Source organism: Phasianus colchicus, chromosome 7 (genome assembly GCF_987193195.1).
Source record: "Phasianus colchicus chromosome 7, bPhaCol1.hap1.1, whole genome shotgun sequence".
Classification (NCBI taxonomy): Eukaryota; Metazoa; Chordata; class Aves; order Galliformes; family Phasianidae; genus Phasianus; species Phasianus colchicus.
Genome location: NC_143442.1, coordinates 14,511,294 through 14,528,585, shown reverse-complemented (window position 1 = coordinate 14,528,585; position 17,292 = coordinate 14,511,294). Strand labels below are relative to the sequence as shown.

Sequence of the window (17,292 nt, the reverse complement as noted above, 5' to 3'; positions counted from 1 at the left end):
GGAAGCAAGAGCTAAGTTTTCAGCGTAGGAAAAAAAAATCCTGCCCCAAACTTCTCTTTTTCCTTCCCCCACCCCCCTCTTTTTCAATACTGAACCAAACAACTCCAACATGTGTCTGCAGTGTCACATGTCACCATGGCACGTATACGTGCACACACGTGGGCTCTCCTCTCTGCTGCCCTTGTCCCCGAGTCCTGTTCCTGCCTCCCTGCAGCCTCCACGTTTACAGGAGGGATTGGTATTTTCACAGCCGTTTGCTCTTAACCTCTTGCAGGCTGACTCATATGTACTGTCTGGCTAATTTTAGGCTGGGGTGGGGAGACGGGTGGGAGATGTGAGTAGCTGCAAAATTAATTTAATTACCCAAGCAGCGCTGTGTTTCTTGCAGCTGCCCTGGCTGTTTCCTTGGGCACTGCCTTGTCCCTGTCACTCTGACTGCGTGTCCTGCCGGGTGCTCAGCCCAAGCTGACGTCTTCAGTCTGATTTTGGCTCTTTCCTGGGCTGGGCAGGGAGATGAGCCCTGCAGCATCGATTCCTCCTGCGGGCAGATGGGACACTGGCATGGGGACATAGAGTGGATCGGGGAACCTATGACCGTCTTTTTCCTCGCAGTCCTGAGCACAGAGCTGTGCATTGGCCTCACTGGCTCTCTTGCCTATGGGATTAGACAGAGCCTGGCTGTTATGACTAATAATAATAATGTTTGTAATGCTAATTAGTGCTGCAGAGTCCCCTTGGGCACGGCCAGCCTGGAGCTGGCCTGGAGCTGGGGACATGCAAGGATGCCCAGCCCAGAGTTCCTGGCACGGGACAGCTCAGTGTCTCCAAAGGAAAACTGCTTTTATTGGGAGTGCTCACAGGCTCCAGTTTCAAGCAAGGATAGGGGAAAATGTTGGATGCTTTAGTGGAAATAGATGAGGCTGCTCTCTGTTCCCAGATGCTGGAGGTGCTGGGGGAGGTGGGCTGTGCAGGGCAGCACCCTGGTCCCACTGTGAGTCAGTGTGGGCTGTGCCGTGCTGTGCTGTTGGCTCTATTTTTAGGGGCTGAGGATGATCATGGAGCACGACGTGTGCCCTGTGGCATCCCAGCCTGGGAGGGACGCTGATTCCTGGTGGAGGGGCTGTGGCATGGGACTGAGCGATGATGGGTCGCACCACGTGGCTCTGTGTATTGCGTCCCCTTGGGGATGGGACTGGGCATGACCCTCTCATCTCTGTGCCTAGGGTCTTCAGTGTGACGTGGAGGAATGCTAAGGCACAGATGAGCCCCATGTTTTTGCACAGTCCATGGGGGGTGGAGGAGCTCAATTCAGGCATCTCCTCTGGCTCAAATGGGGATACAGGAAAGGGCATGGCTCCATTTCCATGCCAGCTCATCTCTTTCCTCTTTTCTTTCTCTGCAGAGCCCAGGAGCTATGTTGAGTCAGTGGCCAGAACGGCCACAACGGGCAGGGCAGGGAACCTTCCAACTGCCCAACCTGTGGGCCTGGAGGTGCCTGCCAGGAACGGTGCCTTTGGCAACTCCTTCACTGTGCCCAGCCCCATCTCTACTAGCAGCCCCATCCACAGCATGGACGGGTGAGTATGGTAGTGTAGGTCCACAGGAGGCATAGGGTCTATGCTAACCCCCTAACCCTGGGAGCTTTGCTCCCTTGTAGTGAGTTGGTGCCATCCATCCCTGTCCCTTCCATTCTGCCCTGTGGAGATGAAAGAACCAGGTGTTTTGCTGGAAGAGGAACTGGGAAAAGGCTCTCTCTCCCATATTTTGGTGGAGAATTGATGCATGTGGGAACTGTGAAGCTGCCTCCAGTTGCTTCCTGTAGCTGGCAGGGCTCATCCCACCGCTGCTATCGAGCAGCTTGCTGGTGCCATGCCTCAGTTTTCCTGTGCCTGCTTGGAGGAGGGGCCCAACCAGCAGCGGGAGTGCAGTGGAGCTGAATCCTCTTCTTCCGATCTCTCCTCAGTGCCTCGCTCCGCAGCTACCCATCGGAGGGCAGCCCCCATGGCACGGTTACACCTCCCCACGCTGTGGCTGAGCCAGCTTACCGGTCACCCATCGTCTCGCAGACGCCCTCTGCTCACAGCAGCTACCAAACCTCGTCTCCATCATCCTTCCAAGCGGGAACACTGGGCTCTCCCTATGCCAGCCCTGACTACCCTGATGGCCGAGCTGGCTTCCAGCCAGATCCCCAGGTTCGGCAGCAGCCGCAGGTCAGTGTGGTGGGTGTCCATGCGCTGCCAGGGAGCCCCCGCACCCTGCACAGGACAGTGGCTACCAACACGCCGCCCAGCCCTGGCTTTGGGCGAAGAGCTGCCAACCCTGCTGTTGCCAGCACGCCCGGCAGCCCTGGGTTGGGCCGGCACGCCATGTCCCCCCATGCGCCACCGGGGAGCCCCAGCCTTGCCCGGCATCAGATGGCAGCCGTGCCTCCTGGCAGCCCCATGTACGGCTACTCCAGTCCAGAGGAGAGGCGCCCGACGCTGTCCCGGCAGAGCAGTGCGTCCGGCTACCAGCCTCCCTCCACACCATCTTTCCCCGTCTCACCGGCGTACTATCCTGGCACCAGCACGCCGCACTCCTCCTCCCCGGACTCCGCCGCCTACCGCCAGGGCAGCCCTACTCCACAGCCTGCACTGCCTGAGAAGAGGCGGATGTCAGCCGGCGAGCGCTCCAACAGCCTGCCCAACTACGCCACGGTCAACGGCAAGGCCTCCTCGCCCCTTTCCAGCGGCATGTCTAGCCCCAGCAGCGGCAGCGCTGTGGCTTTCTCCCACACCCTGCCGGATTTCTCCAAGTTTTCCATGCCAGGTAAGGGATGCCGTCACCACCATCCCTCTGCAGCTGCCTGCTGTCCCATGTCCCCTTCTCATCACTATCCCGCGGGTTTATGTCCTGATGTACTTCTGCCCAGCTGCAAAATCGCAGCACCGCTGAGGCTTGGACTGTTTCCTGCTTTATTTTTTTTTTTTTTTTGCTTCTCAAAAATGGTGAATCCAAACAGGAAAAATACCGATTCGGCATTGGGAGCATGCTGTCATGCTGGTATAAACAGCGTGGGGATTTGTATATGGGGAAGATCAAAGCGCCTGCAGGCAGCTCGCATCCGCTTGGCTTCTCTTTGCTGTGGGGACGTGCTGACCTCCCAGCCCCATTCCTGGTGTTTGTGCCCCAGGGAGCTCCCAGTGCTACGCTCCGGGCCCCCTCCTTGTTTCCGAAGGGGTGCTGTGCCCTGTGTGCTGCCACACCCGTATCACCATCCCCTGCTCCCATTACGAGCCGCCACCATGACGCCGAGATCGGGCTGATAGGAGTAGGGAAATAAAGTGCTGGGGCAGCAGTGGCTCCAGCTGCCACTTCGGTTTGGCTGCCAAGCAGGTGACCCTTTGTGGGCACGCTGGCACCTGCAGTGGCCTCATGACTGCAGTGGCCAGGAGCCACCCTAGGGAGTGGGGGCCTCTTCATGTTGGCATAACAGTGAGCGCGATAGGAAGCACTTGAGCATCTCCTACAGATCACAGAGGGCTCTTCCCAGGCCCCATACTGAACTTTTAAATAGAGTCATAGCATAATTAAAGTTGGAAAAGACTACTCAAGTCATTTAATCTAACCATCAACTCATCTCCACCGTGCCCACTAACCATGTCCTCAGTGCCACGTCTCTGTGGTTCTTGAATGCCTCCAGGTATGGTAACTGCACCCCCTCTTTGGGCAGCCTGTGCCAATGCATTAGCATTCATTCTGAGAAGAGCCCAGGGGAGACATGAGCTACCAGTGAAGATGAGATTGGGGTTAAGGTGACATGTTGGGGCTGTGTGGAGGTGAAGGTACCTATACTCCCAAAAAGGTGGGAGTTGCCCAGATCTCACACAGAGTTTTAAATAGAGTCTCCTTTGACTTTTTTCTTCTCTTCTTCCTTTCCTGCAGACATCAGCCCTGAGACTCGTGCCAACGTGAAGTTTGTGCAGGACACTTCTAAGTACTGGTACAAGCCAGACATCTCCCGGGAGCAAGGTGTGTAGGTGACATGTGACAAAGGACTTGGAGTGAGCTGGGGTTTGCCGGCCGGTGTTGGAGGACATGCTGCCTCTCAGCACGCCAGGTCTGACCTCTCCCCTTCTCTTCCCCAGCCATTGCACTGCTGAAGGACAGGGAGCCAGGGGCTTTCATCATCCGGGACAGCCACTCCTTCCGGGGAGCCTATGGCCTTGCCATGAAAGTAGCTTTTCCGCCTCCCACCGTCATGCAGCAGAACAAGAAAGGTATTGTGTGTCCTCCTCCTTCCCACGCTGAGATGCTTTCTGTTGTTTCTATTGAATGGGCAGCCAGGGCTACTGAGCCAGACTGCCCTTGGGTATGCGCTGATGTGGCAGCATCCCTCCCTGCCAGCCTCTGCCATCCCCCGGGTCATGGGGGCATACCAGACATAGAGGGCTGGGGGATGTCTTCCCCTGGGCTTTGGCATGCTGAAATGGGCACAGCCCACCAGCAGCACAGCTTGGGGTGTGCAGAGGATCTGGTTCCAGGAGGGAGACTGTGGGTGAGCCAATGGGATTGCAGTGGGATGGTGGAGGGAGGAGAAGGATGAGGACAGCTCTGGTGTGACATTTGGTCTCTTCTCAGGAGACATCACCAACGAGCTGGTGAGGCACTTCCTCATCGAGACCAGCCCACGGGGTGTGAAACTAAAAGGATGCCCCAATGAGCCTAATTTTGGTGAGTACCCCAGGTGTGGTTGGGATGCCTTTCCTTTGCTGAAATGTCTGAGCAGAGCAATCAGGTATCTGTAAGAGCTGCCCCTGAGCTTTCTGGAGGACAAGTGATGCTGCTGGGCAGGGTAGAGATGAGCCCCCATGGGCATAGTGGCTTCAGGGAGGTGAAATGCCATGTGGTTCTGTCCACCCAGAGCACTAACACCTTGACAAGCTCCTGTGCTGGGTAGGCTTGTCCCCAGCCCTGTGCTCACCTTCTCCCTCTCTCCCCAGGCTGCTTGTCGGCTCTTGTCTACCAGCACTCCATCATGCCTCTGGCCCTTCCCTGCAAGCTGGTCATTCCTGACCGAGGTAAGAACCAGAGCCAGCAGCATGGGGTGGCACTGCCCCTCTGCTCTTCATGGTAGGAACTCCTCCTCCAGCCAGGAGCCACATATGGGCTGTGTTTCTCCATCTGGACCAACTGTAGGAACACGTTCTGCACTATGAGCCACAGCTCATTCCTTGTGCTCAGATGGTTCAGAGCCAGGCTGGGCTTTCACCTGTATCCCCAGTGTCCCATCAGTACTGGTATCCAGTGCTCAGCACTTGGAAAGGGGATAGTGCATCTGCCCCCAGTACCTGGTAGGTTTCCAGGCAGGGGGCAGCAGCCATATCTCATCTCTTCTAGATCCCATGGAGGAAAAGAAAGATGCTGCGTCGACCACCAACTCAGCCACAGATCTTCTCAAACAGGGTGCGGGTGAGTAGAGAGGGGCTGCTACAGGGATGCTGTGGTCCAGAGCAGTGGCTGACCCCACTCCTGCTTTTTCCCTTCCAGCCTGCAATGTCCTCTTCATCAATTCAGTGGAGATGGAATCGCTCACAGGCCCCCAGGCCATCTCCAAGGCTGTGGCAGAGACGCTGGTGGCCGACCCCACGCCAACTGCTACGATTGTCCACTTCAAAGTCTCTGCACAAGGCATTACCTTAACGGACAACCAGAGGAAGTAAGAGCCCCTGCTACCACGTCCTTGGGTCCCCAAAGTCTGGGCATGCGTGGGACATGGGTGTTACACTGGGAACATGAAGGATGTCCCTCAGGGATGTGAGCTTGGTCACAGACCTCGGCCTTAGCTTGTGGAGTGTCCTAGGGGACAACCAGGGGAGCTGTGATGGGAAGAGGTGGGGGTTAACTGGCTGTGACGCTCTGTGCCTTGTGTTTCAGATTGTTCTTCCGGCGACACTATCCTCTCAATACTGTCACCTTCTGTGATTTGGACCCCCAGGAACGAAAGTAAGTGCCCTAACCCTTGGGGAGTATGTTTTCCCTTGCCCTTTTCCCTCTCCCAGGCCACTGTGCTGCTTGGAGCAGGGTCTTTGCTTTTATCTGTCCCCCTTGCTCCCATAGTGTGCAGGAGGCACCATCCCTAACTCTTGTTCTCCTTGCAGGTGGACTAAAACTGATGGCAGTGGTCCAGCCAAGTAAGTGTATGCTCAGTCCCTCCCAGTTGCTGTCAGGGTGGATCCCACTTGGGTTTGAGCATCACCTCCAGGAGCCCCTGGCTGGGGGATGCCCCCACATGGTAGACTTGGTTGCCTGAAGGATGGGCTCTTCTCCTTGCTATGGGAACTTTTCACCCAAGCATGAGAGCACTGCTCCAGGAACTGAGCCCAGTTCCAGGGGTTAGTTCCCACTAATTTTAGCTATTGTGTTAGCGAAGGAGTTTTTATTAGGATGTCCAGCTGCTGGGATGTTTCCTCTCTCCAATTAGAAATGCCACAGCCTGGGCCTGTCTCACATTCTGTTCCCCCATATTTATAACTTCAGTTTGCACGTTCTAATTAAAAAAAAAAAAAAAAAAAAAGACATTTCATTTATTGAGGGAGAGACAGACAGAAATAAGCACATGGTCTCATCCAGCTCTGTGGGCAGCAGTGTGTGGGTCTGCACTCTCGGTGTCCCTGTGTGCCCTTTCCAGTGTTATGGGATCCCTCACGTGTCTCAAGGTCCTTGTTTGGGGACAGTCGTGGGGTGAGTGGCAAGGATGGTCAGAGCAAAGAGGATTTGACCAACAGTGTTGGTCTTCAAAGAACCAGCAGCAAGAGGAGGATTAGGCTGGTCTTTGTGTGGGCTCTTTGGAGTATAGAATATTTCCTTGTGGGCCATGCAAGATGAATGTTGAAGAGCAGAGGGTTGACATGGCCATACTGGAAGAGGGTTGTGTTCCTTGAGTGAGCAGCGCTGGCAAACCTCACTGAGCCTCTTGTCTTCTCCCCACCCAGGCTCTTCGGCTTCGTGGCCAGGAAGCAAGGGAGCACCACAGACAACGTCTGCCACCTCTTTGCAGAGCTGGACCCGGACCAGCCAGCTGCAGCCATTGTCAACTTTGTCTCCAGGGTCATGCTTGGCTCTGGCCAGAAAAGATGAGCTGGTGCTTGCGGGTGATTCTTGAATTTTGGAGAAGGACTTGGAGCTGATCCGAGAAGGAGTGTGAGGAAGTGCATTTGTGGGAGAGGGAAGTGAATTGGGGGGGGAGGGTAAGGGTTGGAATTGTGGAGGAAAACAGCAAACGATGACAAAAAAAACCCCAAAACAAAACCCTAAAAACTCGACAGAAGCTAAACACACACATAGAAGAATCAAACCACACACCTATGTAACAGAGCCATGAAGTCAACACCAAACAGGGAGAGGATGCGGATGCATGTCCCACTGCAGGGAAGGTGACCAAAGTGAAGGTGGCAGCGAGAGGAGTTCCCAGCTTTCGACATTGCAGTCCTGAGGCCACACCAAGTGGTGATGTTTGCTCCAGATCCAATGCGTGGTCGTCATTTGGAGGGGAAAAAAAAAAGAGAGACAAAACAGCAAAAGCTATGGAAGAAGCCTTCATCGGTGAACATCTGCTGCATGTTTGACACAGCCTACAGAGAATAACGCCCTGCTGCCGTGTGGGCCCAGGTCTGCAGGACACTGAAGGAGATGCCTTTGGAAACCTCCCCTTGCCGTGCTGCAGCAGAGGGTTCTGCCAGCTTACACCGAAACCTGCTGGCCACCCTGCTGGGGTGTGCAACGGCTTGGTCCCAAACCCTCTTGTCCCCTGGGTGCTTGGCTTTGGGCTACCCTCAGCTGCTGGCCCAGAGCCCAGCACAGGTGATGCATCACAAGTCCACCCACAGAGGGGCAATGCAGCATCTCCTACACTCCTGGGCAGCTCCTGCGCTCCATGCCTGGAAGAGGAGGATACTCCTGGTCTGGTGGAGGAAGGAAGGCACCTCCTCGCTCATCTTCCCCTTTTACCTCCTGTCACCAATCCTCTTTAACAGTTTTCTCCTGTGGCCTGTCACACGTTCTCTTAACAGAAAAGAAAAACAAAAAAAAGAGAAAAATGTTATAATAATAATAATAATAATAATAGCAGATGCTTGCACAGGTGGGTTTCCTGTGTGGAGCAGTGGACCCGTGGCCGGCCCTATCTCTCTCCTTGGAGATGTGCAAGCAGTTTTTAAATTGCATGGACATTCAAGTTGCACGAAAGGCGAATAACTACAAGTAACTCAGGCGCTTTCTCTTGTTTTTATTTTTGGAGGCCACGTTAAAAAAAAAAAAAAGAGAGAGAAGGAAGAAAAAATATTTAGAAAACAACAGCAACAACAAAGGATCAGCAGTTGCTGGACAGCTTTGGCTCGGTGGGGAGGCCACAGGTCCTCTGAGAGCCACCCTCTGCCTTCCCCATGGTTGAAGGTGTGCACCCTGAATGCACTGCAGGCTTTTCCCTGTGCATGGGGATGTGCAGGGGCTGGGGGCCCTGTGCCCTTATGGCTGAGCATTGTGGTGTTGGGGAGCAGAGGTTCCAGCCCCAGATATGGCTCTAGTGGTGGTTGGTGGGGAGCAGTGTGCAGGTTTGGGGCAGAGCTGAGCACTGTGCTGCAAGCACAGGAGTCCAGAGGTTGTTTTTTTGTGGTTTTTATGTTTGGAGAAGTTTCGGTGCAGAGTGGCCCAGATAGCCTGCTGGGGGCAAACAATTAGACTCCTACTGCTGCAGCCCCCCAGAGAACTCACCTCCCTCGGACCACCCTTGCCTTGATAGCTATAATATATATAGGAGCTATACTGACGAAATACTGTAAGCTAACAAAATTTAAAGGAGGAAAAAAAGGTTAAATTGACACTCTGAAAATATTTATTATTATTTTTTTTTTGCCATATTTTGCTTTCCGCGCATCGATTCTCCCCCTTGTTCTATCTGCCTTCCCCCCCGCCCTGGGGGCAAACACCTGCACGTCAGAAGTGAATTGGGTGCAAGGGAAGCGCCGATGGGGCGTGCGGGTGCCACGTGGGGGACATGCGTGTGACCGTGTGCGTGTGTGTGCGCGAGAGAGCGACGGCGTGGGCGCGGAGGGGCCGGCGTGGCCGGAGGCTGGTTGGTGTATGGCAGGTGATGGATGCGTAGTGGGGATTTGGGTGCGAGACTGCGGTGGGATGCATGGAGGACGGGGCCTTCCCCCCCCTCCTGGTTCCCCCTATCCGCATGGATGCGAAGACCTTTTCATATTTTATCTTTTTTTTTAATGATGTTTCTAAAGCGATTCCCTCCTTCTGCAAAATTCAAGTGAGATGAGAGATGATCTCACCTGTCATCTCCTCACCCTGCCGGTAACCGATTAGAGGAAACACTGTGTTTATAGATATATAAATATATATTTTTTTGAAAGTCTCTATTTTTCAGACTTGGTTTTCTCACTGCTAAGAAAGAAAAGAGATGATAATAATGTAATTTTATTTTAATCTGCTGCCTCAGTGCTTGAGCCTCCCCTTCACCTTCCTGTCCCATAGGGCGAAGCAGATTGGAGCACCCAGAGGTGCTGGCAGCAGCACGCCTGCTTCAAGGCTCCACATTGATGCTCAAGCTGGAGACATAGCCTGTGTCTGAATGGCAAACATTAACCATTGTGTAGTTTTTAACATAGAGCTTCCAATGATGTCAGCAGGCATTTGTCAGCTCCCTTTAAGGCACTTTCCTTCTTTATCTCCTTTTAAAAGTTACATTTTTTTGGCTGTAACTCCCCACCAGTTGGGCTGTCGGGGACCCAGCACTGTGTCAATGTTTTTCTTTACAAAAGGGACGGATGAGATCCTTTGGTTTTTCTTTGGCTTTGCCATGCAGTCGCGGTATCAGAGAGCCGAGCTTGTGCGCGTTCACCCTGCTCGTGTCCTATTGTAACCACACCACCAGGCGTTCTCTCTCTCTCACACACACCAACACATCCCTCCTTCCTGCACAAAGAACTGCATATATTCTTGCCAAAGATATCCTTAAAAACGCACTTTTCCCCACATTATATATATATATATATATAATTTTTGTGTGTGTGTGTGTGTACATTTGTCGTACGTCACCTTTTTGTGTTGATTTGTTCTTTGGAGAACCTTCCTGTTCCCACTCCTCCTCCCTTTGTTGTCAGTGTTGCTGCCTTACAAGAAGGCTCCTGGGGGTTTCCCATCCGACCCGGTAATTATCTGGGAGTTTGGCTGTGTCGCTGTCTGCTGGAGGGATGCACCCTTTGTGCAATAAGTGGTTCATTCCCATTGGATATAACCAACCAAATGAAGTCAGGTTTTGGTTGTTCTGGATGAAACATGTGCTGATCAAACCAAGCTTGGAATATCATAGAGTTGTGGAATTGTTGGAGTTGGAAGGGTCTGGTGGGGAGAAAACCTAGTTCCAGCCCCTCCTGCAGATTGATGCTGTGGGAAGGGGTCCCACAGGCAGAGCCAGGCTTTGTCCCAGCCTCCAGGAAACACCTGGATGTGGCCATAGCCTCTGGGCGTTGATTTTTTAGCAGTGAAGCAGCCAAACTGGAGCACACCCTGCCCAGCAGGTTGGGCAGGTACGGAGCCGGCCGCCCCAAAAACCCAGACGGCATCATCGGCAAATGGAACCCTTCCCGTTGGAGCAGGCAGGGAGATCAGACAGCAAAAGAGCCCGCAGGGGCTTGTTTGATTCCGTTCGTTTGTTTTGCAAATTGCGAGGTTGGGTTGGGGTTACTATTTTTTTTTTTCTTTTCCTTAAAAAGGAGAAAAAAAAAAAAAAAAAGGAAGCAACCCACCATTTCTGTTGGCGGATCCAACACCGCCGTGTTTTGCGTGGTTTTTTCTTTTTCCTGTTGTCTTTGTTACTTTGGGAATGTTACAGATTTATTTGCTAATCAGTGTTAATGAACAGTTTAAGACTTTCAGACTTGCCCCTTTCTGTGTATTTATATAGATGGAAAAGAAATATGTTATATTTTGTATCTTTGTGCCCATGGTGTCGTCGCGCGTGTAAAGATGACTTTGGTCGCACCGTGTCCACGTGTGAATGTGACTCTGCTTTCGTCTTCCCCTTTGTACAGACGTCTGATTCTCCGCAGTTCATTGTATGGCTTTATAAAGTGGTAAAAACAAAAAATCAGTTATATAAAATATACTGTTGCTTGGAATGCCAGTTTGGTGTCCGGGTCGCTGGGAATGTATCTCACATTCTAAGGGAGCACGGGAATAAATGCTCTATTCTTTTTGTATGGGGGGGGGGGGGAAGCCCAACAACCACCACCACCACAGCGGTGCTGTGTTTTCTGCAGCTGTGCCCCCCCAGTCCTCAAAGTTGGGCTGGGGGAGGTGTTAACTACAGTGCTGCTCACCAGATGTGGGTTAACTGGGGAATGTTGGGACTGCTGTGTGGCTCCAGCTCTGTTCTGGCTTTGACAAGGGGGGTCCCTCTTTGCTGGGGCTCCCTTTGAGCAGTGGGGACTCATTGCATCCTGTTATCTCTGGCACAGAGGGGGGTGATGAACAATGTTCCCTCTAACCCAATGTCACCATTAGGGCTGAGCTCTGCACTTCTCAAACTCCATTCACTACCCCTTTAGGGACAGTCCTGCTCCCCCACTCCTAGAAAAACAAAGCAGTCCCCCCTCCCCAAGTCACATCCCTGTCTTTCCCTGGGCTCACAGAGTGATTCCCAGAATCAATCAGAGCCCCCAGCTCTCTGCTCTGCTCCTTCCCTTCCTTGCTGAGTTGGTGGCCAAGCCCCGGCCCCCGGGATGGATTGAGTTTAATTAGACAAGAAATATCAGCCAGAGCAGCAGCAGTTTCTCTGGCGCCAGCACTGCTGCGGCTCACAGGCTCTGAGCTTCTCCTGGGAGCCGGCAGCACTAAAAATACCTCCTGCCTTCCTCCGAAATAGCTGTGGGGCGAGGAGCGGATGGAGGGGGCTGCTCAGAGGACCCCGTGCTGAGGGGCCTGTGCGGAGGTGGAGGGGTAAAACAAGTATAGGAGAATAAAAGGTTATGGGCACCCCAAAACCAGCAGTAGGGATGCAGCCGGGTGTGTTGTGCACCAGGGGATGAGAGTGGCTTGCTGTGAGCCAGCAAACGCCATGCCTTCCTATTCCCTCTCTGCTTTTTTTTTTTTCCTTTTTTTTTCTTTCTTTCTTTCTTTATTTTTTTTTTTTCTGCAGTTAATTCCCCATTTCCTTTCCAAAATTCCTCGGGAGCTTCTGGTTTGTGTTTTTCCTCAACATGTTCTTATCTGCCGCCCGCGCTCTCTTGCTGGGCTGCACAGTGCTGGTGTTTTGGGGCTCCTTCTCTGCAGGTTGCCACTGTCCCCAGGCCAGGCTGGTGACCCTGGTGTCACCATCACCAGGCACCACCAGATCCACGCTGGGAGCCTCTGCTGCCTCCCCCCTGCCCACCAGGCCCCTTCCTTCAGGTTCCTAAAGCTGAGATGTTTTTTCCCCTCATCTTAGCTCCTGCTCAGTTGTCTTGGGGCCACCCAGGAGAGTTTCTTGGGGGGGTTCTTACCCCTCTACCGCCCACCTGCAGAAGGCAGGGATGAGCACACTGGGGTAAAACCAGGTGTTTCCTCTTCTTTCTCATTTACCCTCTCCCAGACTTGCTCGAAGTGCTGGGACCTCTCAGTGGTGTTCCCATGGGGACAGAAGATGTGACCCAGCCCAGCCTTTCACGGGCATCATTTATGGGCCGAGAGCCAGCTGGCATCTCCAGGGTGGAATGGGTGCAAAGTATCCCACATAGGCAACACATACAGCACCAAGGTTCACCCAGGTGGACAATGCCAAACCCAAGCAGACAAAGCTCTGCCCCTGGAGACGCTCAAGGCTGGAAGGGCACTGAGCACCTGATCAAGCTGTAGGTTCTCTGTGGGGGGGTTGGGCTAGATGGCCTTTAAGAGCCCCTTCCAACCCAAGTGATTGTATGGTTCTATGATTCTAAGCCTGTTATAGAGCTGCTGGTGAGAAAAAAAAAATCACTGAAACGGCTCTAGGGCTATAATCATCATCTTGGGGAAGTGTCACTGCTTGGAGGTGGGCATAGACATGATCTGTGGTGCAGCAGTTACCCATTCTCCATGGCCACAGTGGACAGAAAATGGCAACGAAAAGGATCAGGGTTAAATACTAAAGAAAGAGGGATCGTATGGACTTCTGCGATCGTTCACCTGGAGAGGGAGTGGAGCTGGAACCCCGGGGGTGACCGAGGAAAGGGAAAAGACGGGCTGCGCCAGGTCCCGTCGAAGCAGGGCGGCTGTGGGAGGTCCCTGGGAGCCGGGCGTGGGTATCGGGCCGCGCGGTCCTCTGCCTTGTGAGGTTCGGGCTCCATCTACAGGGAGGTGCCTCCAAGAGGCGGATGGAGCCCTTGGGCTGACGCATGCCCAAAACGGGCCTTGCAGGAGCTGATGTCTGCTTGCCTGCTCGCGGCTTCTGCAGCTTTTCTTCTGCTGTCCTCCTCTGAACCGTGCTCCCGTTCTGCACTGGTGGGAAGAGCTCAGGTGCAGATAGGTCTGTATGTTGCTGCATCAAGGGGCTCGTAGCATGCAGGACCGAGGTGCAACTTGGAGCTGGTTGCAGGGTGCTCCAGCCTCTGCCAAAGCTCACCCGTGGGCAGGGTACCCCCGCTAAACAGCCTCAGCTCCCACAGGACAGATGCTCTCAACGGAGGACTGTGGTTTATTGCAAACGTGAAGTCCTGGGCTCAAGGGTTGAAGCCTAGAGGATCCCCCAGGGGTTGCAGCCTGTGGCAGGTGATCAAAGTAATATCGGGTCAAAGTCTCATCAAGGCAGCCTAATTCACATGCTCAGGTGTGATAAAGCCCTACGAGGCACCTCTATTCTCCCTAGTTAGAAGAGGCTCAACCTCATCCTTCCACCTGCCAGCAATTGTAGGTGGGCGTGAAGTGTTAACAAGTCCAGCTTGGTCCACTTAGCTTAATAAAAGCAGTATTTAGTAAAGGTATAGGTAGCCCCTTGTTCTCAGTCCCTCTGCCCTAGCCCAGGATAAGGAAAGCTTTCAATGCTTCTTCTGTGTTTTTATTTCCTACCTCATTCATGCTCTACCTCCTGTCTGTATTGAGCTGCAGTGCCAAAGGACTCCAGTTGGATGCACCGATGTGTCTTTGTGGTGGGATAACCAAGAGGGACTAAACTCTTCCTCATTGCAGCCCCCTGCTCCTAGGGAGATGTGCACCCTCCTGGCTCTCACCCTGCATTTCTACCGTTCCATTACTCTGATGGCAGCTGGATCCAGCAGAAAATTCTCAGCTGATGGTAAGTAAGATAGTTTTTTATCTCCAAAACTGGGCTCATCCTTTTGGATGTGGGACTCCCTTCTTCCATATTTCTGCCAGTCAGGCTTAAGGGACAGAGGGGTGCATCTGTCCTAATCATACTGGGACAGCTGTGTGACTGTGGTGGCAGTTTTCTGTTCCTGGTGGTTGGGGTTCTCCTCTGAGTTTTGCTCCAAGTCGGGGAGTTTGTAGTTAAGTATGGAGCTTGTAACAGTGCCAGACAGCCTGGATGGTCCCTGGAGAGGGATGTGCAAAGCACGCACAGGTATGCTTGCATGCATCTATATTCAGTACAGAGCAGAAATGCCCCTCTAGTCTCTTTTTTCCCGTCTCTGTTAAGTCTGTGTTCCAGTACTACCCACTCTTTATTCCCCCCTTCATTCTGTAAGAAAGAAAAACAGAAGGAGAGGAATGCAATATTTGCAAGCTCATTGTTTCCAGCCTCCATCAACTGGATAAAACAAGCCACCAGCAAGCAGCTTCTCGTGACTGTGCACAGAGCCCTTGCCAGAAGAACAGGGCTGTAATGAAAGCCGTATGCAGGAAAGAGCAGGAATTCAGCAGTGCCCTCAGCAGAGCTCTGCTGGGATGTGCTGCAGCCACTTGGGAGAGCCATGGAGAAGGGCGATTTGTGGCTGAATGTCCTGCCAACACTGAGGCAATCTGGAATGGCTTTGGCTTATGTGGGCTCCCTCTCTGGGCTGAGATTTTGCAAGTGCAGTGGGATGGCAGGGCAAAAACAAGGAGGAAAAGCTCCAGTGGGGTGGGAACAAATGGTTGCAATGACTCAGGGTATGGTCTTTGTAATTCTTTTTCCTATATGAGACAGCTTAGATTGACCTACTTGAGATACTGGCACCACCTTTGGACTTGGTCTGGTCCCTCTAGGATTCTACTGTGGCATTTGGATGACCTTCATGAATTGTATGCATAGAATGGCTTCCAAAGTGCCACAGATTTGTCTGACTCTGGCTTGTCATGAGTATTCAAACCCTATGGCCATGATCACCTCACCTGAAATCTCTCCTTCAAATGATACAGAGTCAGGTTAATTCCTTCCAGCTTTGTTTTGTGCTCCTCATTTCCTTTGTACTCACTCAAGGGAGATAAAAAGGAGGTCTGTGCCCACGGTTTGGCCAATGCTATCTTCTAAAGACCTTTACAAGCATACCCACAGCTCTTATATGTAGCACCTTGGGAACCTCGCTCCTCAGTGATGGTGCTCGGGGCCCTCCCTTGAGAGAAGTGGGGAGAGGCTCTTGGTGGGGGTAGCGATCCCCTGGGAGCACTGGAAAGATTTGTAGGACGTGCCTGGGATGTGTGGAGCAGACAAGATGACATTTTGGCACTGTGCCTCTTGGTAAGATGTGAGGAGAAGAAGAAACTTGTGCCAAGGTCTTATTTTGAAGCAGCCCCCTCGAGCCCTTTGATACAGATAGTTTCCCTGGGGATAGGGTTTCACACTTCTTTATAGCTCACACTCCCATGGGAGAGAAATCCCAGCCTTGCTCAGGCAGGCTGCTGTCTGCCTCGGCTGCTGGGCTGCAGGCAATGGCTGTCCTTCATCCCTAAGGGTCCTGGCCTCAGCCATCTTATGTGCTCCCACAAGGAGAAAGTGCTAGATGGTCTTTGTGGTCTTTTCTAATCTATCATTGATTCAGTGACTGTGAGCTCCCACTGGACCCTGGTACGTGTTCGTCTTCACACTGCTGGGATATGTGGAGCTTTTCCCGAATGACCATGTAGAGCAAGGAACATGAACAAAGGATACTCACCACCAAGTTCAGCAACCTGCTGTCCCATCTCTGCTCTCTTCTTCATTTGGACCAAGTGCCATCACAGAGCCATTGGTCTTTGGGGACCATGAGCTGGAGATGCCGAAGGATTTGGTAATGCAAAATCCCAAGGCAACTCAAAAGATCTGAGCTCTTGGAGCAGCTTCCCTCCTGTCCCCCGTAATGCTGTCCTACCCATTTTCTCCTCCCTTCCCCCCTCCCTTGTTTTTTGTATCTCTGGATGATCAGAGATCTCCCCATCACATTTCATAGAATCATTAAGGTTGGAAAAGACCTCTAAGATCATCCAGTCCAACAATCAGTCCATCACCACCATGCCCGCTAAACGTGTCCCTCAGTTCCACGTCTCCAGCTGTGTGGGACCTTTCATTACTCAGGGAAGAAAACTCTGCATGTGTAAGGTGCTCAGCTCCAGACCTGGTCTCTCTCCCAGCCTAGATGCTCTTTGCACTGTGGGCTCACACCACTAGAGGTCGGCCGGTCCCTACCGATGGGGCCGCTGGAAGGAGGCGGAAGGGGCAGCAGGCCAAAAGGACTTGGCTGATGGAGCCTTGTGTGTGTGGATATGACAGATACTTCCTCTCCTATTGACATTTCTCCCGGCCTCAGGCCAGCTTTCCAGGCTTGGTGCTGCTCCTCATATAGATCAGTGTATTTGACACGCAAGAAGAAAGGCAGGTTTTTAGGGCAAGGGAGTGCTGGGACAGCTGGAGTGCCAGCTTTTCCTGGAAAATAATGAGAGAAAAAAGAAAGATTCGTTCAGTCAGCCAGTGCACACAGAGCTCTGGCAGCTCTGTCATTGGAAAGGTGAAGAGTTATCCTCAGCCTCATGGAGAGGGGCTCGGTGCTGGTTGAACTCTGTATGCTGCTCAGTGATCCACAGGAACTGGTGACTTCTTGTCATGTCGTCAGGATTTTCTGCTGAGTGTGAAACCTCACACTAAGGGCTGAGTCCCACCTGCTGTCAGTGCAATTAGCACTAGCAGGGTGGCCAGGGAGGTCAATGAAGATTCAGCTCCTGCTTTGCTTGTTTCTGCCCATCTACAGAGAAGGGGAAGAGGTTGGGTTAGCATAGCTTGCAGCTGTGCTGAGTGCTCCGAAGTGGTGGTGAGGGCATGGGAGGTGGCACGTTGCAACTAAGCAGCAGGTATTAGTCCAGCAAAATTGTGAACAGAAGGTG

At 52.8% G+C, this 17,292-nt stretch overlaps 1 protein-coding gene across 21 annotated transcripts in view; it reads left to right on the top strand.

The window, feature by feature from the left end:
- The window catches only part of TNS1 (tensin 1), a 53,778-nt gene extending 42,607 nt beyond the window's left edge, over nt 1-11,171 (top strand). For 20 of the 21 annotated variants that reach the window (XM_090143758.1, XM_090143769.1, XM_031590536.2 and 17 more), the window contains 11 exons: nt 1,403-1,577; nt 1,964-2,808; nt 3,925-4,011; nt 4,128-4,259; nt 4,621-4,713; nt 4,983-5,060; nt 5,380-5,451; nt 5,530-5,698; nt 5,917-5,985; nt 6,141-6,173; nt 6,975-11,171. In XM_090143758.1, the coding sequence (XP_089999884.1) occupies nt 1,403-1,577; nt 1,964-2,808; nt 3,925-4,011; nt 4,128-4,259; nt 4,621-4,713; nt 4,983-5,060; nt 5,380-5,451; nt 5,530-5,698; nt 5,917-5,985; nt 6,141-6,173; nt 6,975-7,119 (1,898 nt within the window). In that variant the 3' untranslated portion in view covers nt 7,120-11,171. The remainder of the gene's footprint in view (nt 1-1,402; nt 1,578-1,963; nt 2,809-3,924; nt 4,012-4,127; nt 4,260-4,620; nt 4,714-4,982; nt 5,061-5,379; nt 5,452-5,529; nt 5,699-5,916; nt 5,986-6,140; nt 6,174-6,974) is intronic. The other variant, XM_090143755.1, reaches the window with a different exon arrangement.
- The last annotated feature ends 6,121 nt before the right edge of the window (nt 11,172-17,292 follow it).